The sequence below is a fragment of the Heterocephalus glaber genome, unplaced genomic scaffold (assembly GCF_053883595.1).
Source record: "Heterocephalus glaber isolate CG9 unplaced genomic scaffold, H.glaber_assembly_v1.0 deba00001687, whole genome shotgun sequence".
NCBI lineage: Eukaryota > Metazoa > Chordata > Mammalia > Rodentia > Bathyergidae > Heterocephalus > Heterocephalus glaber.
This window is the reverse complement of record NW_028258412.1, coordinates 5,938,113-5,961,790: the sequence shown is the minus strand read 5'-3', so window position 1 is coordinate 5,961,790 and position 23,678 is coordinate 5,938,113. Positions and strand designations below refer to the sequence as shown.

The 23,678-nt window shown below is 41.8% G+C and overlaps 1 protein-coding gene across 5 annotated transcripts in view; it reads right to left on the bottom strand.

The window, feature by feature from the left end:
• Nf2 (NF2, moesin-ezrin-radixin like (MERLIN) tumor suppressor) overlaps positions 1-23,678 on the bottom strand; it is an 87,300-nt gene that overhangs the window by 56,006 nt on the left and 7,616 nt on the right. For all 5 annotated transcript variants that reach the window (XM_004843411.4, XM_004843410.3, XM_004843409.3 and 2 more), the window contains exon 2: positions 2,155-2,280. In XM_004843411.4, the coding sequence (XP_004843468.1) occupies positions 2,155-2,280 (126 nt within the window). The remainder of the gene's footprint in view (positions 1-2,154; positions 2,281-23,678) is intronic.

The following is a 23,678-nucleotide window of genomic DNA, read 5'->3' as shown; positions in this document are numbered from 1 at the left end:
ATTTTTTCTTCATTACATTTCTCACATTTCCCAAAGGCTGTGATTCTACAGTTGGAAGCATTCACGGAGCCATCCATAATAAGAGGTAATATCCACTTGGTGCAAGGCTTCTCAACCAAATCAATCAATATCCCCAAAGGGTTAAGCAGAGCTAAGATGAAGGCACAGATGTTCTCAAGGTCACAATAATAGTTAAAAACCAGAAATGTATAACTCAAAGGTCTTGGGAACTATCTTTTATGGAAGATTGAGGGGCTTTTAACATTTTTTTCTAAAGTAGTAGAATCTTTCTTTATTCTTCATTCTTTTTTTAAAAATTCTTTTATTGGTACATTTTAAGTATACAATACGTTTACACTTATCATTGGGTGCTTGTACCTGTACATGATATATCTTGGTTCTCATTTTTTCCCCCATTACCTGTGCGCCCTTCACCCCCTCCACCCTTCCCTATTTACATAGATTTCGTTTCCATTTTTTTTCTTTTCTCATAATTTTTCCTTTCCCTTCTTTCCTTTCCCCTTCCCCTCCCATATTCTTCATTCTTGCTGTCCACCTCTAATGTGTAGGTCCAATTAGAATACAGCTCAGGGGCCAGGGATTTAGCTCAGAGGTACCATGCTTGACTCACAAGAGCAAGGTCCTGAGTTCGATGCCTGGTACCGAGGAAAAAAAGAATAGAACTCAGAGATGAATGAGATTTTTGTGACATTGTTTAGATTTTAAGTGAGCAACAGAAGTGAACCGTGTCCAATGGGCAACCTTTATTTCTAGGACCCTCCAGCAATGGCCCACAAAATGTCTGCAGTGCAGTCAGTAAACCACTGCCTTTAATCTTTTAACAATTTCATCCACCCCCTGAAAAGCTTGAACCATCTGCTCTCCAGAGTGAATTTCATTTCAGGACATAAACATGCCATGTGACAGGCTACAGAGCTCCATTAACATGTGTCATAATTTATTTCCTTTGAGCAGCAGGTTCTGTGGCTCCTGATGCCCCCAATCTAATATCCATTTGGCCAACACTCAGGTATGATTTAAAATTCACTTCGCTGAGAATCATAAGAAGATAACAAAGTTTTGCTGTCTTTGATACATAACTTTCTATGCTCCTGTCCATTTCTTGGGGTTGGACAGTGCCCAGGAGATTGAAAATACACCCAATGTAGGTCATTTCTGCCACTGGTACTCTGTAGCCCTGAGAGGTTCATGATCACTGGGAAATACCATTTGAAATTACAACCAGTAAAGATTCCAACATGAAGGCTGAGATTATCATGCATATATGTGAATACAATTTGAACACTTCAGCTCAGAGTCACATTCATAAGAGATAGGAGGCTTTCACTATTTGTCATGCCATCCAGCAGATAACACTATGGTATTAGGTGGGCAATTGCAGGGGGTATCATTTTGGAAGAATTAGACATTAATTTACTTTGCAATTCAGGTGTTTTTCAGAGTGACTAATAAAAGTTCACAGTCCTGCTCCCCAAATGTCTGCATGGTTAGGTAGGTGGGCAGGTAAATAGGTAAGAATGTCTCTGTGAACACAGAAGCCCACACGGAGGGTGGCTCCTCTAGACAATACCCATTTCCAAGGCACATTAAAATTGTCAGGAACCCAGACTTCATGGGCCTCTGAAACCCCAGAGAATCCTGAGGACCAAATGGGTATTGTTCCCACACCATAGGCACACACACACACTGTTTATTCCTTAGATCACATTAATGATCAATTCAGGTTGGGCTATGGTGTTCTCAAAGAGACTTTAAAAATTCCCTAAAGAACATAAGCCCCAACACCATCTTTCAAAGATATAAATTGTTTTCAAAAATTAAGAAGATAATAGTCATTTTTATCCATAAAGTCTGACTAGTGGTTCAGAAGCAAAATGGGCAAAGAAGCCAGGGTTGGCATGGGTTTAACACCAGTGAGCTGTGCTTGCCTAGAAGAACCTGTGAGGAGTAGAAAAATCTCCAGCACCTCCAGGACCTGCTTTCTGCATGATTTAACAGAGGAACATGCCACTTTCTCTACCATGTCACTGTGACACCCTGAGATGAGCAAATAAGCTAGGTGTGTGCTTGAGAGGAAGAACAGAATGGAAAGCACACGCCTGCCCCACTGGTTTCATGACGCTCCAGGCCAACCTTCTTATCCATCTTGAGCCAGGCCACGGTGTCCTTGATTGTGTACTGCAGTCCAAAGAACCAGGTTTCTCGCAGCCCCAGAGTCCGACACACCAAATCAAACAGGTCCTTCCCTTTCCACTTCATCTGCAATGTAACAACCAACAAGGAAGGATGTTATGGGCAAAAAAACCATAATCTGCTCACCTACAAAACTGTTCTCCTCACTCTCTACCGATACTAAGATGGCTGATGAGCACTAAATTCCTAAATAATTTTAAAGCTTCCCACACAAAACCATGAGTGGGAAAATACCAATTAGAGCTTAATGGCTTAATCACTGCAGAGCATACACAATACCTCCCTTGGACAGTTCCTCACAGATCTTAATATCCCCAAAGCTGCTAATTTAGGAAACCTGGTAAATAAGCATCCTCATTTGGGAGACTGAAGCCTCTTGAGTTAACCCAGGGAGATGACCAGCTTCAGAGGCACAAATTCCTTTGAGATTTTGTTGATTTTTTAAAAACCATGACTCTGTCCTTTGATAAAAAGCTAGTGTTTTGTGGTTTTCTTTCTTTTTTTTAACTTAAAGACTGGTTTTAGTAGGTTTTTTTATAATATAGGGGAAGAAATTGTAACCTAAGTCATAAATCAAGAAAAAAAAGAAAAGAACCACAAGAAACCAGACAATCCAATCAGAGGTGTCTCCTATGACAAAAGCAATTCAACCACAGACACACAGAGCAATTTCAAACTCAGTATCTAAATGCAGGTGATAAACAAACATCAATATACTGTGGTGTATTTATCCTATAGCCTCACTTGCAAAGGACCTGAAGCAATGGCAGCTAAACCATTTTCTCAGCTATTCAATCTTACAGCTCAAAAAGCAAGTTCATCTTATTAGAAGAGGATGCCCCGCAGCTTAGCAAATGTTGCCATCTAGTGGCTTTCCACTTAAATCACTCGGGGTATTCCCATACAACCCCACCTACTGCTTGCCCCCTCCTACTGCTAGCCCCAATCACCCTCCAAGTATCAGGTGGACATTAGAATATACACTTGGGTACAGTTCTGATCAATGAGACACATCACAGAAACCAAGGTCACAGCAAGAGTAATCTTGAGATTCAAATGCAAGGTCACCAAACACGGGAAGAAATGAGACCGTAGAAGCCTTCGTCCTGCCCTCGTTAGAAATGTCTATGCAGCCAGTCATGGTAGTACATGCCTCTAATCTCAGCTACTTGGGAGGCTTAGGCAGGAAGATCACAAGTTTGAGGCCAATCTAAGGCAACTTAGCAAGAGCCTGTCTCAAAATAACCACAACAAAAGTTAAAAGGGGGCTGAGGTAAAGGATAAATCTGAGTTATTTGCAGGAAAGTAGAAGCACCTGGAGACCATAATGTTAAGTGAAAGAAATCAGAGACACACGCTTAAGTATCACATAATTTCTCTTATATAAGAAGCCCAAAGTATAAATAATTTTAAAAATAAAGGACAGACAACAGGAAGCAGGGAGATAGATCTTTGGCAAGTGGAAAATGGATCCAGAGATGGAAGGAGAAAGGTAGGGGGAAAAAAGAACGAAGAATTAAGTCCGGGCCAGGGATTTAGCGCAGTGGCACTGGGCCTGCCTCGAAAGTGCAAGGTCCTGAGTTCAATCCCCAGTACAGAAAAAAAAAAAAAAGAATTAAATGCATGCACCTACTCCCTAAGATGAATGTAAACATTAGGTACTGAAAACCCACATTAATAAAAGTAAACATTAAAATGTTTAAAATTTTTTTTAAGTGGGGAGGTGGGAATGTAGCTCAGTGGTAAGTGCTTGCCTAGCATGTACAAAGGCCTTAGGTTCAATTTTTTTTTTGGTTGTTTTTTTTTTTTTGATACTAAGGATTGAACTCGGGACCTTGTGCTTGTGAGGCAGCAAGGCAAATCCCCAGCCCCTTAGGTTCAAATTGAAAGGGGAAAAGGAAAGAAAAAAAATATCTCCACCCAAGGCACAATGAAGATACATAATAAAAAAGGAATGCGGGAGGATATAAGCTTTAGAAACTTGTTAGAGAGAAAAAATAAGTTAGGCGCCTGGTATATGATTGACTTGACTAGAGGGGAGTTTTCAAGTAGGCCTTCTATTTTTTTTTGGTATCAGGGATCGAACTCAGGACCCTGCACATGCAAGGCAGACACAGTGCCACTGAGCTAAATCCCTGGCTGGCCTTCTATTTGTTAATACACATAAATGAATGCATTCTCTGAGGCCCTCAACAGGAGAAGCACCCCTTCTCTGCATTGGCGATCAAAGTCAGCAACCCAGGTAGAAGGGCACCAAGACCGCAGCAGACAAGTGGTTGAAGCACCTGCTGGGGTTTGCCCCACATTGGGGCATTTCGCCCATCTGTTCATCTGGCCATCCTCAGCCTGACTACAGTGAGACCCCTGGAATACTAACGACAAAGACTGGAATCCTTAGACATATTTTGCATAAAATAAAACACAAAATAATGAGTTTTATCTTTTAAAAGTCGATTCCCCCTTTTAGAAGGTAGAATAACAGACTTGCCCACTTACTTCCCTGTCTGACAACTGGACAAAGGATTTTTTTTTTTTTTTGGTACCAGGGATCGAACTCAGGATCTTGTACTTGCAAGGCAGACGGCAGAACCACTGAGCTAAATCCCTGGCCCTGGACAAAGGGTTTTTTAACTCACAGCAAGTTTTAATTCCTATAGGCTGACTTCACTGAAGAAATGTTATTTTGGAAAACTGGAAGCTTCAGGATGCTGATTATCCTCTTGTCTCTATTTTAAGCCAGCACACAGTATATAAATTATAAATGCCTACCTTGCTAGAAGATAATGTACCACTAAAGAACAGGCATTAACTTGGAGGAGTTAAAACACTCAAGGGCCAAGAGGATCAAGTAATGATTCCCCATCTCCCAGAACTGAGGGCCACGGGCAGGCCATGCATTGGCATAAAGGGGCAGCCTGCTAGTGGGATGTACAGTGCGTGGAAGGAAAGCTGCCAAGGGAATGGTGAGTGGATTTTCAGACTTGGGAATTTAAATCCTCAAACATAATATTGTATTAATGTAGTTTTCCTGTACTCTTTTCTTCTTCATTTTTAAAATGCAAAACTATCTTTGTTGAATACTAAAAGACAATGTCTTTGCCCCCATGGAGCTTGCAATAAAATGAGGAGGGAAAGAAGTCTCACAGTGCTTCAGAATGCCCTACTTAGGAGTTTTCTTCCTACTTAGAGTTTTAACTTTAGTGTAAAGAAGATGAACACTGTCAGAGTTGGAAATGAGCCTGAGTAGTCACCTATTATAGACTCATGTCCTTTTCGTGCAAATAAGGAAACTAAGTCACAGATTCAGCAGCCTGTCAAAGCAGCACTGGTCTTTAGAATGGTGATCCAAGACAGGCAAACTCCCAGTCCCTTGAGCACCCTTTTCTCTGCTTTGTGGTCTTGTCTTCTTGCTCTCCACCTTGTCCGGCAGGTGACCAGTGTCTAAAACAAGACCTAGGCTGGGGATTTAGCTCAGGTTTTGTCGCCTGCTGTGCAAGCGCAAGGACCTGAGTTTGATCCCTGGTACCAAAAAATAAAAATAAAAAATAAAAAATAAAACAAGACCTAGTCTCAGAAGAGTCCGATATGGCTCATTTATAGCTCCATGTGAATTAAAGCCTGTTACCTCTCATTTTTCTTTCAGTAAGTACCACAGAGCACAAGCTACAGTGTGTTAGTGTGTGCAGAGCACACCCTGTGTGCCAGCGAGTGTCAGACACAAAGAACAAAATGATGGAGGCAGAGTGCCCACAGGTCAAACAGGCAGGAACTCAGGTCAGAGAAGGGTTGTAAGAACAAGTAAGAATTCAATAACAAGGGGAAGGAAATACATCTTTGAAAAAGTCATGATCTCTACAGGGAACCACAAGTCAGTCATCTGGCAGAGCTGAAACTGTCAGTCCGGCTTAGGAGTGGGCATAGTGGGAATGGCACTAGATGCTGGACCACAGGCTCACCTTCAGCCCAAAAGTCATGGATGCTTTCAGGACTCTTGGGCAGAGGAGTGACAGGCTTAGATCTGCATTCTAGACATGCTCTGACAACCATGTGGAGAATAAGTAGGAAGAAAGGAGCCTAGATCAAGAAGTTCAAGCTGGGTACAGTGACACAGGCCTGTAATCTCAGCTCCTGCAGAGGCTAAGGCAGGAGGATCACAAGTTCCACCAGTCTGGGCAGCTTAACAAGACACTGTCTCAAAAAGATAAAAATAAAAAGAAGCCAGACATGGTGATGCATGACTATAATCCCAGCACTTGGGAGGCTGAAGCAGAAGGATCATCACAAGTTTGAGGCCAGCCTAGGCTACAAAGTCAGTTCAAGGCCAGTCTGAACTACTGACCAGACTCTGTCTCTAAATAAACAAACAAACAAATAAGGCTGGGAATGTAGCTCATGTGAAGAATACTTGTCTCCATGCACAAGGCCCTAGGTTCAGTCCTCAGTACAGAAAAGAAAAACAGGGAGGGAGGGTAGAGAGGAGGTCATTCCAGCCACAGAAAAGGTGATGGGAGGGAGAGATTGTCTGAAAAATGGAAAGGAGGCAGTCATAAAACTGGTGTCTGAACAGGGATGGAAGGAGAAAGAATCAAGAAGGACACCTGTGCTTCTGGCTTAAACACCAGGTGATTCCACTAAAGGAGAGATGGAATACAGAAGAAGCAGCATATTTGTGGAAAAGAGATGAGCAATGAAGTTTTAGACAACGTACATTAAGCTGCCCAAGGAAACCAGAGAGAGATGCCCTAAATATATCTGAGTTAAAGCCCTCCATTTACAAAATAAAATGTTCAGGGCTGAGGCAGAAGGATCACTTGAGCCCAGGAATTCCAAGATCAGCCTAGGCAATACAGTGAGACCTGCCCCCCCCCCAAAAAAACCCTGTAAAATAAAATATTCTGTCTTTAAGCAATTGAAAAGTTTTCTCTTTGGCTAAATCTAACTTCAACATATTATCTATATGAGGCTGTACTTTTCAATGTGCCCTTGCCCAAATGTCTGAGACCTGCTAGGTCTTTCTAATTTGAGTTTCTACTTCTTTACAAACAAGAGCCATGGTCATAGATGCTCTGGGTGGTTTTCAGGATCCGGTGGAAGGGAGGTCTTAGATTGGGGATGGGGCTTCCTTGGCCAGGCTCATCTTCAGTTTCATCCCTGGTCTGCTGCACTGTGCAGATGCTCTAAAGTGACTCACTGTCATCTGAAGGTCTCCCTGGACTGTAAGTGCCTCTGACTAGAAGTAGCATTAGTCATCTTCCTGTTCCCCACAGTGCCCACCAAGTACGTGCACACAAGGCAAGGCAAACAGTGGCTGTCCAACATAACTGACTGGGCTACTTCAAAAACGCGAGGCTCAGAAACTGGGAGTACAACTAGCCGCCACACATCCACTCCTTCCCCAAATATTTAGTGAACACATATTGTCCAAGCACCACCCAAGGTGCTGGGGCTAAATGTGGAAGGAGAGATGAGTTTCACTCTCACAAGTCTATTAGATGGTCACCTCCCTCCACGCACACATACAATCGACTCTTGCTATGGTTTTAGCAATACAACACTTGTAAGTGCCACAACAAGGACAATAAGTGGCTTTAGGGAGCCCTGAAGAGGGATCTCCTCACTGAAGAGGATACAGAAATGCCATCAAAACTGACTCATGGTGGGAAAGAGAAGCCAAGTAAAGACTGGGCTTGGAGAAAGAAAAGCCAGCAGCGAAGTGAGTTCCAGGCAGAGGGAACAGTGCATACAAAGGTCTAGAGGCAAAGAAAAGTTTAGAGTGTCCTTATGGTAAATAAAAGTAGTATAGTACTTGTTGCAAAATACTGGAGAAACACTATGTTTCAAAAAGGACCAAAAGAATCACTTAAACCCCATCTTTTTCCAACCGTATAACAACTTCACCTCTCACACCGGAAACACAAAACATAGAAAGTTATGGGGTGACTGTCTCCTCCAGTCTCCCAAGGGTAGAACATAATTAATACCATTGTGGATAGATAGGAGGTAGGTTAAATCTTTATGTAAGATGAATGGCTCAGGACATTAGGGCTTAATTCTTTCCGGGACCTAGTCTAAAAGGCATAGATAGTGATAGATACCTACTATTGGTATGAATCAGCGCTGTCACTGCGTGACCTTGGGCAAGTTATTGAACTTCCTTGTGGTTTGCAACAGGGATAATAAACATTCTCTGTCTTAGCAGATTGATCTAAGAATTAAGTGCATTAATATACTTTAAAAGACTAAGACAGTGCTCAGCCCAAAGTAAATAAACGCTCAATAAGGGGTAGTTATTGTTAATTCTCATCCTGCTTCCTCTTCTTGAATTCTGAACTGGCACTGTTTAAAGCCTCCCAGCTCTGCTTCACACCACGAATGATGGATGACAGACGGAAAAGAATGCCATCAATTCTCATTGAGCTAACCATACAATCATTCATTTGACAAACATTTACTGAGCACCCACTACATCCTAGTCATTGTGCTCGGCATAGGAGATAAATGATGAATTCAGGACAAGATGTGGTCCCTGTTTGTGTCTGACAGGGAAGACAGGTAAGTGGATAATGAAAATGAACCTGGTAAATGCTAACAGAACATGGTGCTGTGGGAACACAACTCGCACCCAGAAGACTTGGTGGGTGAGGGGCTTCACTGAGTAATGCTGTCGGGTCTCAGAAGCCAGGTGGTATTGGGCCTGTGGAGAAGGGGCTGACGAAAGGAAGGTCATGCCAGCCAGAGGGAACAGCATGTCTACCGCTTGGGTCCAAGCTGTTGCAAAGTGAAGGAATGTTCTTTGCACTTTCCTAGTATCTGACAAACAGTATAATTATCCAATCTGCAGTACTGAATGTTCAATGCAGTACTGAATATGCAGCTTCACCCGATGCGTGTGACAATTCTGAATGATCAGGAACCAGACAGTTCAGGTATTGGGTGAGAGCAGGGATGCATCCTGCAACAATACCGAGGGGCTTGGAGTAGCCAGGGGAAGTAGGATGAGCCTCTTGTTTGTCTTCTTGTTAAAACACTCCCTTTTCTGGGTTAAGGATGTGGCTCCATGGTACAGTGCTTGCCTGGCATGCTCAAGGCCTGGAATTCAATCTCCAGCACTGCAAGATTTTTTTTTTAATGTCCTTTTCTGACACCTGATGGCACGTAAGTCTTTCAGGCCCCACATTCACAGTATTTACAGACCTTTTTGTTACAGCTTATCATTTTTCCCGAACAAGTTGCCAAAAAAATAGAACCGTACCTGGTTCTGATGAAGTGAGAGTTTAAACCACCTCTTTGCCCTGGCCACGTGTTCAACTGTTTTGCACCAACTGTAGCCTCCTGCCTCGCCTCAGCCTAGCAAAGAGGAAGATGGTTAAGGGGCAGATGTTCATTTTGCAGAGAGAAAAAGAGACATGGAGGAAGTGAGAAAGATGGTTTTCAGGGAGAAGAGAGGCAGGAAGGTGCACAAGTCTGGACTGTTGTGTGGAAGGCCCCCTCGGCAGCCTTGTCTTCAAGGTGCCCTTCAGGAGTAGGGGATGGAAGGAGGGAGTCTGCAAGTACGATGCTGTTTGGCTTTGTAGCTGTGCTTTCCTGTTATTTTAACAGGCTGCAGTGTAATTTCATAGATATATACTTGTGCCTATATCAAAGATAGATGTATATGAACTTTATAAACAGGACTAAGTGCTGTCAGCTTGTTATTTTTTGTAGGGATTGAATTTATGAGCTTTACTCAGAGTGAAGTACTTGTCATTTATCAACCCAGAATGTTTTAAGTAAATAGCACTAAGCACTTACCCTCCTCAGCAGGAACGCCACTAGAATACAGCACTTTTCTGTTATAGGAAGCAAATGGCACCAATAACCTGCAGGGCTGATTGGGGTCTATTAACCAGAGACATCTTATGAATAACTTCTACTGACAGCCATCTTAGAGTTGGCCAAGGTTCCATTCAGCCTGCAACTGCCATTTATTTTTTGCTTTGGCAGTCTTCACACTGCATTTATCCATTTCTTTGGGCCACAGCAGCCACTGACAATCAAACCTCTTATACAGTACTTGCTGATACAACAGCTCAGGGTGAGGAGGGAGCCAACCACATGTTGAGGAAAGGCCACAGCTAGACAAGGTCAATTCTCTTGAAGAAAGTGAACCCAATTTGGATGTTACATGTGAAATCCCTAAGAATTAATACCCACAGAGAAACTTAGGCATTACTGAGATGACTCACGTCTAGAAAACACTGAGAAGCAATATTCTGTTTCATAAAGGTCTGGGGGGCTTGATTACCAGCCACACAAGCAAGGCTGTCTACTCCACAGAGGATGAAAGAGAGCTGACAAATCCAGCATTTGCTTATCAGTTTCTTCTAATTAGCTCACAAGCTGCCTTAGCATTTGCCATAAAAACTGTTGAAAGGTTAACTCCCTTGCAGATAGAGCAACATAAGGAACTGTGCCTCCCGGGCTCGGGGCACGTGCCATGTGTCTGATATTATTTCAGAAATAGACAACCAAGAATGACTATGACTTCCCCACTCAATGTTTATCCATAATTGACTTCTGCAGTCATGTCCTATGAGATCAGATTTATAGAAGATGTGAGGATTTACGATGTACATGTGAAGACCCAAACCGAAATACAACTTTTATTCGTCCTCTGAAAAACTAGATGTCAAATACCTCAATTTACAAGGTAAACACAATGGAAAGAGTTATAGGGGTGGGTGATGCTGCCCAGCAGTAGAGCACTTGCCTAGTGTGCATGAGGCCTGGATTTGATACCCAACATCCCCTTCCATCCCTCCAGAAAAGTTGTAAAAATGATTTTGCTGCATAGTACATGAATAATGAATTCCATTAAAAGCTCTTCTGATTAATCTAAGAGGATTTTAAAAGTGTGGCAATACTGGTGTAAACCAATACTCTTTGACTAAGAACATGTTATTGCCATGCCACAAAAGCAATTTCTGTTTTAGGAGCTTAAACAGGGAAACTACCCCACAATTTCGTTTTGCAATTAAAGGATACACTACTCCTACACATGTATTATTTCTCAACATGAGGGACAAAGGCATCTTCCAAATAGAAATAAAATCACAATGAGAATGAGAGAGAGAGAGAGAGAGAGAGAGAGAGAGAGAGAGAGGGAGAGAGTTTTTGCTCCTCTGGCAATCCCAAATTCTACTCCCTTATCAAAATCTGAGCAAGATCCAAACTGAAACCTCCTCTTCGCAAAAAAAAAAAAAAATCCCAACTACAATCTCTTTCCCTGTCACTTTCTTCCATAATCAACTAAAGTCATTTCTGTTATTACACCAAATCTATTTGAATTACTGGTTTCAAAGCTATTCACCAACTGCCTTCTTCCCGCTTCAATCAATTACCCTACCTTACTACAACCTACCCTGTGTATTGTAAGCCAGCCAACCTACATGCTTCCATTTATCTATAACCAGACCTTTCTGAGATTCTTTCTTTTCATCATTGGCCTTCCCACCCACATATCATGTGCACACCAGAATGTACTTTACATATAAGGAAAAACAAGGAATTTGTCTTTCCCTAAGATTCCTGTCTCTCCTCCAGCTCTGCAGATTACAAACTCCTGGAAGGCAAGGGCTAACCTAGACACAAACAGACACAGACACAGACACAGACACACACACAGACACACACACACACGCCTGCATGTACATGCACACACACACACACTTCATATCTCCTAAAACCCAAGCAAGTGCTGCATAGTTTGTGGACACTCCATAAATGCTTGTGGTTGGCTGGCTGATGTTGATGATAATGATTTTAATAACTAGAAGAGGCTTCTGAGTGGAACAGACTTGTAAGTAATCATTGCAATGAAGCAAGAATTTATGACACTCCTTATTAAAATTCTAATTACATAACTAGGCCTTAAGGTATATATATTTTCCCCTTTTGGTGACACATACTAATTTCCTCTCTCTAAAAATAACTTGGCAAAGAAATCTAAATCTCAAAGAACCAAAGAAGAAAATTTTCCACAGAACAAAAAGACTAGTAAGAAACAAATCACAGCACCTTGGAAAGCCACAAAATGGAGATTTTAAACTCTGATCTTTAGTCTTTCAAAACAAAATGAGTTATAGTTTTTCAGGGGCAGGAAAGTCCTTATGTTTGCAATTTCTGGCATCTTTGCCACTAACAACATAGAGAGCAGTTATGGGATCAACAGTGAACTCAGAGCCGAGATCTGGATCCTCGACTTCCTCCTCCCCGCTACACAAGTCTATGACTTAAGTGAACCACACAGTTCAACAAGGCCCCAGTGTCTTTACTGGCAAATCTCTTGTGCCCTGTGCAATCCCCAGATTTAATGATGCTATGAAGAAAGAAGATGCACTTGCTTCAAAGTCAGCTGACAGATAATAAAGTAAAAAGAAAGAAAACAATCATGGTGCTGTAAAAGCAAAACAATTCCCTCAATTGCTTCTCGGCCTTTTGGCTAAGATCAAGTGTAACAATCTCCTCAAAAGCAAGAAGACAATCTGTAGCTGTGGAATTTAGCTCACAACATGAGAGCAATCATAGCCTGGTCAAATAGCTATAAAATACCCAAACCTGCTGTGTTCGGTAAGTCACTTAGCCTCTTTGGGTCACCACTTCTGCAATCATCAAGTGGTCTTTCAGGACTGATACCACCCTCTGAGTCTATGAGCTTGAGATGCTTTTATATAAACCATGTGGTACTTTTTTCATTGCTATAATGATTTTCTGTTCATCCTTCAATCCATTCTATATCTTAATCATTATTAGGGATGGAAATGACACTTACCCTTTCATTTATATGTGGTTTCCACATTCTTTTCCCTTACTCAGGTTTTGATATCATGAATCTTACTCCTAATAATCAAGAGTTAACTGGGCTGGGGATTTAGCTCAGTGGTGCCACCGCCTGCCTTGCAAGCACAAGGTCCTGAGTTTGATCCCTGGTACCAAAAAAAAGGGGGGGGGGGTAACCGTATAATAATAATAATGTGCCCTCTAATGTGACAAAAGTGGTAGGTGTAGTGCTGCTGAAAAATACAAGTTTTTAGCATAGAACACAATGCTGACAATTAGTAATTATTAGTGATTACAAAGGTTCAAAATACTGAAAATTAAAATTCTGCAGAGAGTTATGAATAGGAAACATAGTAAATTCAGTGCAGATAAGACATAGCACTAGATTCCAACTGCCCAAACATCAGGCAAAACTAGCCTACTATGGAACACAACCCATGACAGAGTAGTATCCAATTTATTGTGCCTATCCTGACCTTGCAAAAACTGGCTGCGGATTTAGCTCAGTGGTTCCACCACCTGCCTCACAAGTGCAAGGACCCGAGTTCGATCCCCAGTACCAAAAAAAAAAAAGAACTTTGAAAAACTGTAGTTTATATGTAAGAGTGAATCTCTTTGGGCCAGGGATTTAGCTCAGTGGTTCCGCCACCTGCCTCACAAGCACAAGGTCCTGAGTTCGATCCCCGTTACCAAAAAAAACAGTGAATCTCTTCAAAAACCTCCCAGTAGGGCTGGGGGTGTAAGTATAGCTCAGTGGTAGAACATGTGCTTAAAATGGATGCAGTTCTACCTTTGATCACCAGCACCACTTAAAAAAAAACAAACACCTTGGGCTAGGGATCAGTGGTGCCGCTGCCTGCCTTGCAAGCACAAGGTCCCAAGTTGGATCCCCCGGAACAAACAAAAAAACAACAACAACAAAGAAAACTCCCACCACAATAAAACCAGAGCAACATCCATTTGTGCAAACTAACTTATGCAGCACCCAGACCCTAGACTTTATTTGTTTGTGGCTTAATATTTTTTAAAATTAATTTTATTGGTACATTTTAGGTATACAATATAATGACATTCATCATCAGAGATTTGTACCTTTACATAATCTATCTTGGTTCTTCTTTTTTCCCCATTCGCCTGCCCTCCCTTCAACCCCTCCACCCCTCCCTATTTACAAATACTTTGTTTCAGGCTGGGGATTTAGCTCAGTGGTTCGGCCCCCTGTCTCACAAGCGCAAGGTCCTGAGTTCAATCCCCAGTACCAAAAAAAAAAAAAAGAAAAAAAGAAAAACAAATACTTTGTTTCCATTTTTTCATTTTCTCATTTTGATTGAGTTTCACAGTCATCAGTAATATGACACTGTCACACTGGAAATATAGGATGAATAGGGCTGGTAAATATTTCTGTAGATTAAAAAAAAAATTCTGTAGATGAATGAGAATTACTGTGGGATGCATAGACCTTTTTTCAAACATATTTATGAGACCGATTCAATCGCAAAATCATTATGAGTAGGGTGGTGGATAAATGCACTGTTGGGAGATTGAAAACTACAAATCAGTTGAGGTAAGTTTAAGAATTACTCTGGGCTTCATTTTTAAGTTTTATCTAAAAGCCAAACTAGCCAGCCAGAAACTTAAACTAGCTAAGAGATTAAAACTGGCAAGGTGGATGGGAAAATCACAAGCAACATAACTCATTAACAGAGAGTTTCTGTGAATTTTCCAAAGCTAGGTCCAAATTTGGCAAAGAAGCAAAAAGGGAATAGTAGCAGAGGAGCTGGAAGAGGGACAAGGCCCAGTGTTTTTGGAAATGATGTGCTCTGCCGCCTCCTGGTGGTGCAACAGTGACTTCTTTTTTTTGGTACCTGGGATCAAACTCAGGACCTTGCACTTTCGAGACAGGTGCCAGAACCACTGAGCTAAATCCCCGGCCCCAGTGACTTCTAAACTGTGACAAGCACCTTGAATCTCAGCACTATGACTAAAGATTTGATTAAAGAATCTTCCCTTTCAAGTTAACAGTTTAGTAATAAATTTTTATGTGCTAAAAATGCCCTAAAACATGTGGATTATGATCTAAATTAGACAAACTACAGACAGGAGGTAGAACACTTCATTCTGTAACAAACCAGAGAAGCCTCATCACCAGCTGGCTAAAAAGATTAGCAGTTCTGAGAAAACTCAATTCTGGATTTTTAAAACCTCAAATGCTTCAACTTCCAAAATTAAATACAAACAACCACCAAAAGTGTCCTTGGACAGGAATGCAAAACTAGCATGAATAGAGATGTCATCAAAAACAAAGAAAAGGGCTGGGGCTTTAGCTCAGTGGTTTCGTCACCTGCTGCGCAAGCGAAAGGACCCGAGTTCGATCCCTGGTACCAAAAAAAAAAAAACAAAGAAAAAAAGAAAGCGTGCCAAAATGGCACATTGGGACAAAAGAATGGAGAATAATTAACTATGGCAGAAATCAGAAAAGACTCCTGGTATCACAATGGACACCAAACTAAAGAGAGAACAAATTAAATTACACATTAGAAAAAAGAAGTTCCTACAATAGGAATATGGCATAAAATCTTTAAATTAGGCAAATTAGAGTTTAGAGATCTACAATTAAAAAGGCACAGAAAACCTGAACAAAGTGCAAAGAGCTGGGCATGGTGGCACATGCCTATAATCCTAGCACTTGGGGAGGCTGAGGCAGGAGGACTGCTTCAAGTTCCAGACCAGCTACATAGCAAGTCCCTGTCTCAAAACAACAACAAAAAGGTTCAAAGAAAATGAAGGCAATGATTAATGGACAAAATTCATATTGTCTCTAGCATGAGACTTTTCCTCCTTGTTCCTACACTCCCAACCGACAACACAAGAAGCTAACATTTACCAAATGCTTACTATGGATCAGGTACTAGACTCGAAGTCTGCAAAGATCTACCTCATGCAGGGCCAGGGATTTAGCTCAGTGTTTCCGCCGCCTGCCTCGAAAGCAGAAGGACCTGAGTTTGATCCCCAGTACCAAAAAAAAAAAAAGATCTACCTCATGTATGATGTTCCAAACAATCCTGTAAGAAAAATACTATATTGTTCTCCCCATTTCACAGATGGGGCAACCGAAGTTTAAAGAGTTAAGTCCAAGATCACTTGGGGAACAGATGGCAATGGCAGGACTTTTCCTAGGCCAAATCACCCTTTCCTTCCATCAGGACTCTAGTCCTTATTCCTAAACAATAATTTAGGGCTGGGGATTTAGCTCAGTGGTTCTGGCCCCTGTGTCACAAGTGCAAGGTCCCGAGTTCAATCCCCGGTACCAAAAAAAAAAAAAAGAAAACCTAGACAATAATTTCCCTGTCCTTTGGCAGATTTTTCTCACACCTCTATGCTCAACTCCTGAGATGACTTCCTGATAAGAAGGAAGTAGGATAGAGAGGGGTGCAGCAGGCCCCTTGTGCCCAGGTCACCTCAGGAAGTTGAAGCTGAAGGTCTTTGAAATCAAGTTTATCTCCTTGTTTTTCAGATGAAGAACTCAGGCCAAGGAAAGAAATGGCATGCCCGAGGTAACACAGAGGAGCTCGGCCTCGAGACGGGGTTTCAGATACCAGTTTAGAAGTGATACCCTCACTGCATGGGGACCAGACAAGGAAAAAGTCCATTGACCCGAGCCACCCTTGCCAGGTTTGGCCCGAGAACTCTCTTCCACCTGTCTGGACTTGGTACCTCCTGAATTTAGGCCTGCTCACTCTTGGTCACAAAAGACCCCGATCCGCAGATTCACTAGCCCTTATAAACCTGCCTGGTTGGGTTTTTTGTTTATTTGATTTGGTCTGATTTGGTTTGGTTTGGTACCGGTGATCAAACTCAGTACCTCGTGCTTATGAGGCAGGAGCGGAACCACTGAGCTAAATCCCCAGCCCTTGCCTGGTTTTGTTCTAGCCCCAAGCTGGTTCCAGTGGTATTAAAGTTTGTTTTTATTTTTTAAGATTTTTTTTTTTGGTTGTTTTGAGGCAAGATCTCACTATGTAGCTCAGGCTGACCTCAAACTCACAGTGATCCTCCTCCCTCAGCCCCGCAAAGTGCTGGGATTACAGACATGCACCACCACACCCAGCCTTAAAAAAAAGAATTTTTTTAAGAGACAGGTCTTACTATGTTGTCCAGGCTGGCCACAAACTCCAGGGCTCAAGTGATCCATCTCCCTCAGTCACCCAAGTTGCTGGAACTACCAGCACACATCACAGCACCCAGCTCCTATTAGGGTTTCAATTCAATACCTAGCCCAAAGCATTTGTCTGCTTCATTTTCTTCTTAAGCATGCTAGGCACACACTCCATCACTGAGCTACGCCCCCAGCCCCCAAGGCATTTGTCTTCTAATTGGGCTCCCTCTTTCCAAATTTTCCCCACCCTGACCCCCAAACATTTCAAATCATTCTGCATGCTGACCACTTTAAAAATCATGCCCCTAGTAAAAGAAAAAAACCTGCCAAGTTACTGTATCTGATAAATAGAAATTCCTTAACCTGGCTTTTATAGGTCCCCAACATCCAGCCTGAACCTACCAATTCAAACATCCCCCAAACCACAACATTCCCATCCACTGCTCACCCTGACTACACAGTGATTCTTCCTTCTCTCTCAACAGTAATACACCCTTGTTTGATGTGTGTGTGTGTGTGTGTGCGTGTGCGTGTGTGTGTATGTCTTTCTGATTATCATCTCTTATTATCCTCTTTGCTCTCATTCATTATCTTTACTCTTATTATCTTTCTGTATTTTGCAATGACTTAAATGTGGGCTGTTTTAAAACTGAATTATGGGAGGGGGGATTCTAAAAACATAAAGAAATGAAACGAATGTACTCTAAACAGATACAGAAGCTTTTCAAAGAACTTGTACATGAAAGAGTCTCAAAATACATATGTTAACTGGGCCGGGGATTTAGCTCAGTGGTTTCGTCACCTGCTGCTCAAGGACAAGGACCCGAGTTTGATCCCCGGTACCAAAAAAAAAAAAAAATACATATGTTAACCAATTGCTGGCTCTTTGGACACATTAAATGCTGTTGAGAAGACATAGACTGTCCTGACCATAAAGCATGTAAAATGAGCAATGAGAAAATATTTAATTTGCAAAATAAGCTTCATTTTAGGCTCAAAGGGAAGTAATTCCAAAGAAACCATGGGCAAGTGAAAAAGATTCACTTAGGTAAAGCATGCATGTAATTAAAAAAAGACAAACTAGACATCTGAGGTAAGACAGCAGGGATTGTTAGTCATGTCTTTCACCCTGCTAAAATTTAAGCCAATTGGCAAGTTCACAAAATGGTTTTGAGATAGTATCTTACACCAAGTGCAATAAATAAAACAATGTCATTGATAAATGGCTGTTGAGTTAGGAAGTCCTTTGAAAGTTCTTTTTTTTTGGTACCAGGGATCAAACTTGGATCCTTGCGCTTATGCAGCAGGCAGCGAAAACACTGAGCTAAATCCCCGGCCCTCCTTTGAAAGTTCTTATTTCTCCTTTATTTTTCCTGTTTACCTAACACTTACACTCTCTCTAGAAAGAACATTTTCTTTCTTTTTCTACTTTGAACTTCCTATTTGGGAGGCACAGCATGGTGGAAAGAGGGTAGGTCTGAAAGATAGGTGTCCAGAGTTCAAATCTCAGGCCCTACCTGAACAGCCATGTGACCTCGGCACGAAAAGGAGCAAAGCAGGGCCAGGGATATTTAGCTCAGTGGTTCCAGCGCCTGCCTTGCAAGTGCAAGGACCTGAGTTTGATCCCCGGTACCAAAAAAAAAAAAGGAACAAAGCATAGACCACAGCCTAGGAAAATGAGTACATCCATGCCAGGGGATTGGTGGGAAAAGTATTCCAGGCACAGGTGCAGCAGCATGAAAGAGTGACACTTTCAGGAAAGAGGAACTAGGACAGTAGGCCCAGAACAAAAAGTGTAGCTGAGAAAGTTCAGGAGGGACTGTGAACGAGAGAAAAATGAAGAGGGCCTCTGGACTGGTTTCCTTCAATGTATCTACATGTACAAACCCGTGCATCCTTATAAGGCATTTTACATTGGGCCAGGTACTATTCTAAGTGCTTTGCCAATAATAACTCAATTCCAATCCCTGTAACAACATTATATAGGAGGAATCATTACAACCCCATTTGACAGATGAGGAAACAAGAGGTATGTGAGAAGTGAAAGAACTCCTCTAAGGTCGCTCATCAGAGGCAGCTCCAGAGATTGAGCCCCAAGTGCAGAGTCACAACCTCTAGGCTGTGCTGACTCTGTGGTCCCAACAAGGAACTCAAACTAAGATTTGCTCAACTTACTTGAAAGCTTCATTGTGAGGTTCAAATACGCAACTGTAGGCCTTACTGGTTGTTATCAAATTGAAGTCAGGCATCTCATAAGAAAATGATATGCTCCACAAAAAAAGTCATTGCATGATTTCATCATTGTGGGAACGTCAGAGAGGGCACATACTTAAACCTAGATGGTGTGGCCTACTACACACCTATGCTCTATGGACGCTCTATAGCTCTAGGTTATGAATATATATGGCATGTTATTGTACTGAATGCTGCGGGCAACTGCAATGCATTGGTATTTGTGTGACTAATTTTTTTTTTTTAAGAGTAGGAAAAATTTATTGAGAGAAAGAAAGCTTCTGACTAAAAAAGACAGAAGGGTTACTGGAAAGTGGGTTGCCCCTTGTGTGACTAATCTTATTTAAACATAGAAAAGGTACAATAAAAATACTAGGCAATAGGAATTTTTCAGCATAGTACATGCAGTCCACCACTGACTGAAATGTTCACTATATGGTCCGTGATTGATTGTAAATGATGTGTCCATCTAGTCTCTCATTACTTCCCTGTCCCTGTCCTCTTCTTTCTTTTGGAACAGAAGATGAACACCCCACCTATCCATTGAGATGTTTTTGTTTTTGTTTTTATATCAAACAAGATCATGCATTTAAAGCACTGAGCACTGTACCTGGCACATATTATTCCCAGCCCTTCCTCCCATGGAAGAGCAGACAGGAGACAGCAACACTAGCCAGCATTCATCCTGCTTCCTTTTTCCTGCTCTTCACCAGCCCACATATGCTCACTGTTCACCCCACCTGTCCGTGCCCAAGACCTGGGCAGTGGTAACTATGCTATCTGTGGTCGCTGCTTAAACCCCATAGGATTTAAGCAGTAAAAAGGAAGATGACAGCCTTTCTTCTATAATAAGAACAGAGGCTTTTAGGGTATGGTGGTACATCCCTATAACCCCAGCAACTCAGTAGACTGAGGCAGGAAGATTGCAAGTTCAAGGGCAACCTGAGCAACTTAGTGGGACTCTATCTCAAAATTTAAAACAAAATAAATAAGGGCTGGGAAGGGTGTGGCTCAATGGTAGAGTGACTGCCTAGCATGTGCAAAGCCCTCAGTTCAATCACCAGTACCGCAAAAAAAAGAAGTTTCTCAATGCACTCATATAATCATATTCACCTATTAAGTATGTATAGCTTAGCAATGAAATAACCACACGACCTTCTTGGAGTTGACATCCTCAAAAGGGATCATATGCCTAAATTTAGGGAATCTAAGAGCTAAGATCTTACTGAAAATGCCAGACTTGTTCTTTTTTTTTTTTTTGGTACTGGGGATTGAACTCAGGACCTTTCGCTTGCGAGGCAGGTGGCGGCACCAGTGAGCTAAATCCCTGGCCCCAGAGCTGTTCTTCTTCCTCTTTCTCCCTTTTGAATATTCCTTCTGTTGTGGACAATTTATGTCCTCTTGCATGTTGGAATGACCTGTAATGCTGGCATTCAGTCTGATCATAATCCCACTTGTGAAAACATTTAGGATACCAACCAAAAGGAGAAGGCTTTGTTTTCAATATAAAATGGTATTAGAATCTCCCACAACTCAATTTTGAGAAATTTTTCATATTTGGCTCTTCTTAGTGATAGATTGAATTATTAGAGCAAAATTCCAGCCTAGATAAGAAATAACACAACCGTTTAACCTCCTGGCAAATTACATTCAGCACTCACTTTCTCAAGATGACAAATACCAAACCTTTCAAGTGGAAAAATCTTCCAAAGCATCAACCCAATTGTGCAATGCAGCAAGTAGTGCAAGAAAGAGATTTTTCTCCATCTCTGCAGCAAAAAGTCTGAACTTATTACCATAAAGTAACATGACTCACACACTAATACCACTGGTTCTGAAATTGAGTCTTCCTTGGCAAACCACCAACATTTGACCTTAATAAAGCCGTGAATTCCACCAGTATCATCTCTCTTCCTTTTTTCAAAATGCATCTGCTATCTCCTTGCAGCAGCACCTTGCCCAAGTAATGTACAGCATAAAAATAGTGCAGGAGAGGAAGACTAATCACTTCTCTAATTTCCCATCATTGTAAATCAAACTACTATTGCCAGGCGTGGTGGTGCCTGCCTGTAATCCCAGCACTCAGGAGACTAAGGCAGAATGATTGCCACTGAGTTCAAGGCTAGCCTGGGCTACACAGTGAGTTCAAGGCCAACCAGGACTATACAGTGAGACCCTGTCTCAAAAAAAAAAAAAATCAAACTACTATTACTTTTAACAGAATATTAGAACATCATTTACAAATCCTGTGTTTCCAATGGAATGTGATGTTCAGGAAGATGCAATGATTTGACAGATTGCAAGAGGGCAGTGCCTAAGGTGACCCAAGTCTCCTACTTCAGGCCAATTATGGTTACTTCTGATTCTTCCTTTCTGGCAGGCACTACACATTCCACAAAGCCTTATAACAACTGTACAGGGTCAGTATTGCTAATCTCATTGTTTTGATGTGGAAACTGAGGTCCAGAGAGCATAAGTATCACATTCAAGAAAGAAGTAGTGTAATTGAAATTCAAGTCTAGGTCTGTTTTATTTCAAAGCCCATGCTCTTGGGCTGGGGTATAGCTCAATTGTGCAGCCTATGCTTAGCATACTCAAAGCCCTAGGTTTGACCCCTAACACTGTAAAAACAAAGATAAAGCCCATGCACTTCCTAGTACTATTCTGCCAATCAAAGTGTGGTCCCTGGACCAGTGGCATGGGCATCACCTGAGGGTTCTGTGAGACGTGCAAATTCTCCAACCCACCACAGAACTACTGAATCAGAACCCACAATTCACCAAGATCCCCACATCGTTTCGGTGCACATCAAAGTTTACCAAACGCTGCACTGTACTATGCTCCTTCTGTGAATGTCACTAATATTATCCCTTCCTGCAGATCAGTAGTTCTCCATTTGTGGAAGAAATAAGAGGAAAAGAGAGGAGCATGGAGAGTGCCCCACCAGGGACATCTGACAATGTCTGAAGACCTTTTTTTAAAATTTTGAGACAGGGTCTCACTAAGTTGCTAAGGTGCCCAGGCTGGCCTCAAACTACCTACAGTCTTCCTGCCTCAGCCTCCCAGAATGCTAGGATTATAGGCATTTTTGATTGTTGCAACAACTGTGGCAAGGTAGTGGGGTGCTACTGTGATTGAATGGGAAGAGGCCAGAGATTTTGCTAAAAATCCTTTAATGCACAGAACCACTAACCACAGCAACACATTATCCAGCCAAATTGCCCGCTGTGCCAAAATTGAGAAACCCCGCTCCAGCTGATAATACTGTACTATTCATCATTCTTAGTTCTGGGGACCATTTTTTAAAAAGAAAAAGGTTTTCCTGACAAAATTATTCCTGAAGAAATGTCATACAAAAATCTCTTTTCCTAGGGCCGGGGGTTTAGCTCAGTGGTTCCGGGGCCTGCCTCACAAGCACAAGGTCCCGAGTTCAATCCCCGGTACCAAAAAAAACCAAAACCAAAACCAAAACAAAAAATCTCTTTTCCTACATGCCAGTCTCTCATACCCTCTTACAACATTTATCAAATATGAACTTAAATCAGAGCTTAACGAACTATGATGCACAGTACACATTCAAACTGTCACCTATTCTTGTGCAGTATGAAAGCTAAGAATGATTTTTACATTTTTAGGGGGGCAGTACCAGGGATCGAAGTCTGGTCCTTGTGCTTGCAAGGCAGGCGGAGGAACCACTGAGCTAACTCCCTAGCCCAATTTTTACATTTTTAATGGTTAAAAAAATTGTCCTCAAGGGCTGGGGATTTAGCTCAGTGGTTTTGATGCCTACTGCGCAAGCACAAGGACCCGAGTTCAATCCCTGGTACCAAAAAAAAAAAAATTGTCCTCAAGATATCAGAAAGTGCAAAGATATCCCTTTGTTCTTGGATAGGAAGAACTAATATAGTGAAAATAGCCATACTTCCAAAATTGTTATAAAGATTCAATGCAATCCCAATCAAAATCCCCACAGCATATCTCACAGAATTAGAAAAAACAATCCTAAAATTCATTTGGAATCAGAAGAGACCTAGAATAGCAAAGGCAATTCTGGGTAACAAAGGCAAGGCAGGGGGTATCACAATCCCTGATGCTAAATTATACTTCAAAGCTACTGTGATAAAAACAGCATAGTACTGGCAAAAGAACAGACCTGAGGATCAGTGGAACAGACTAGAGGATGCAGAAACAACTCCAGACATACTCAACCACCTTATCTTTGACAAAGGAGCCAAACACCTTCACTGGAGGAAAGATAGCT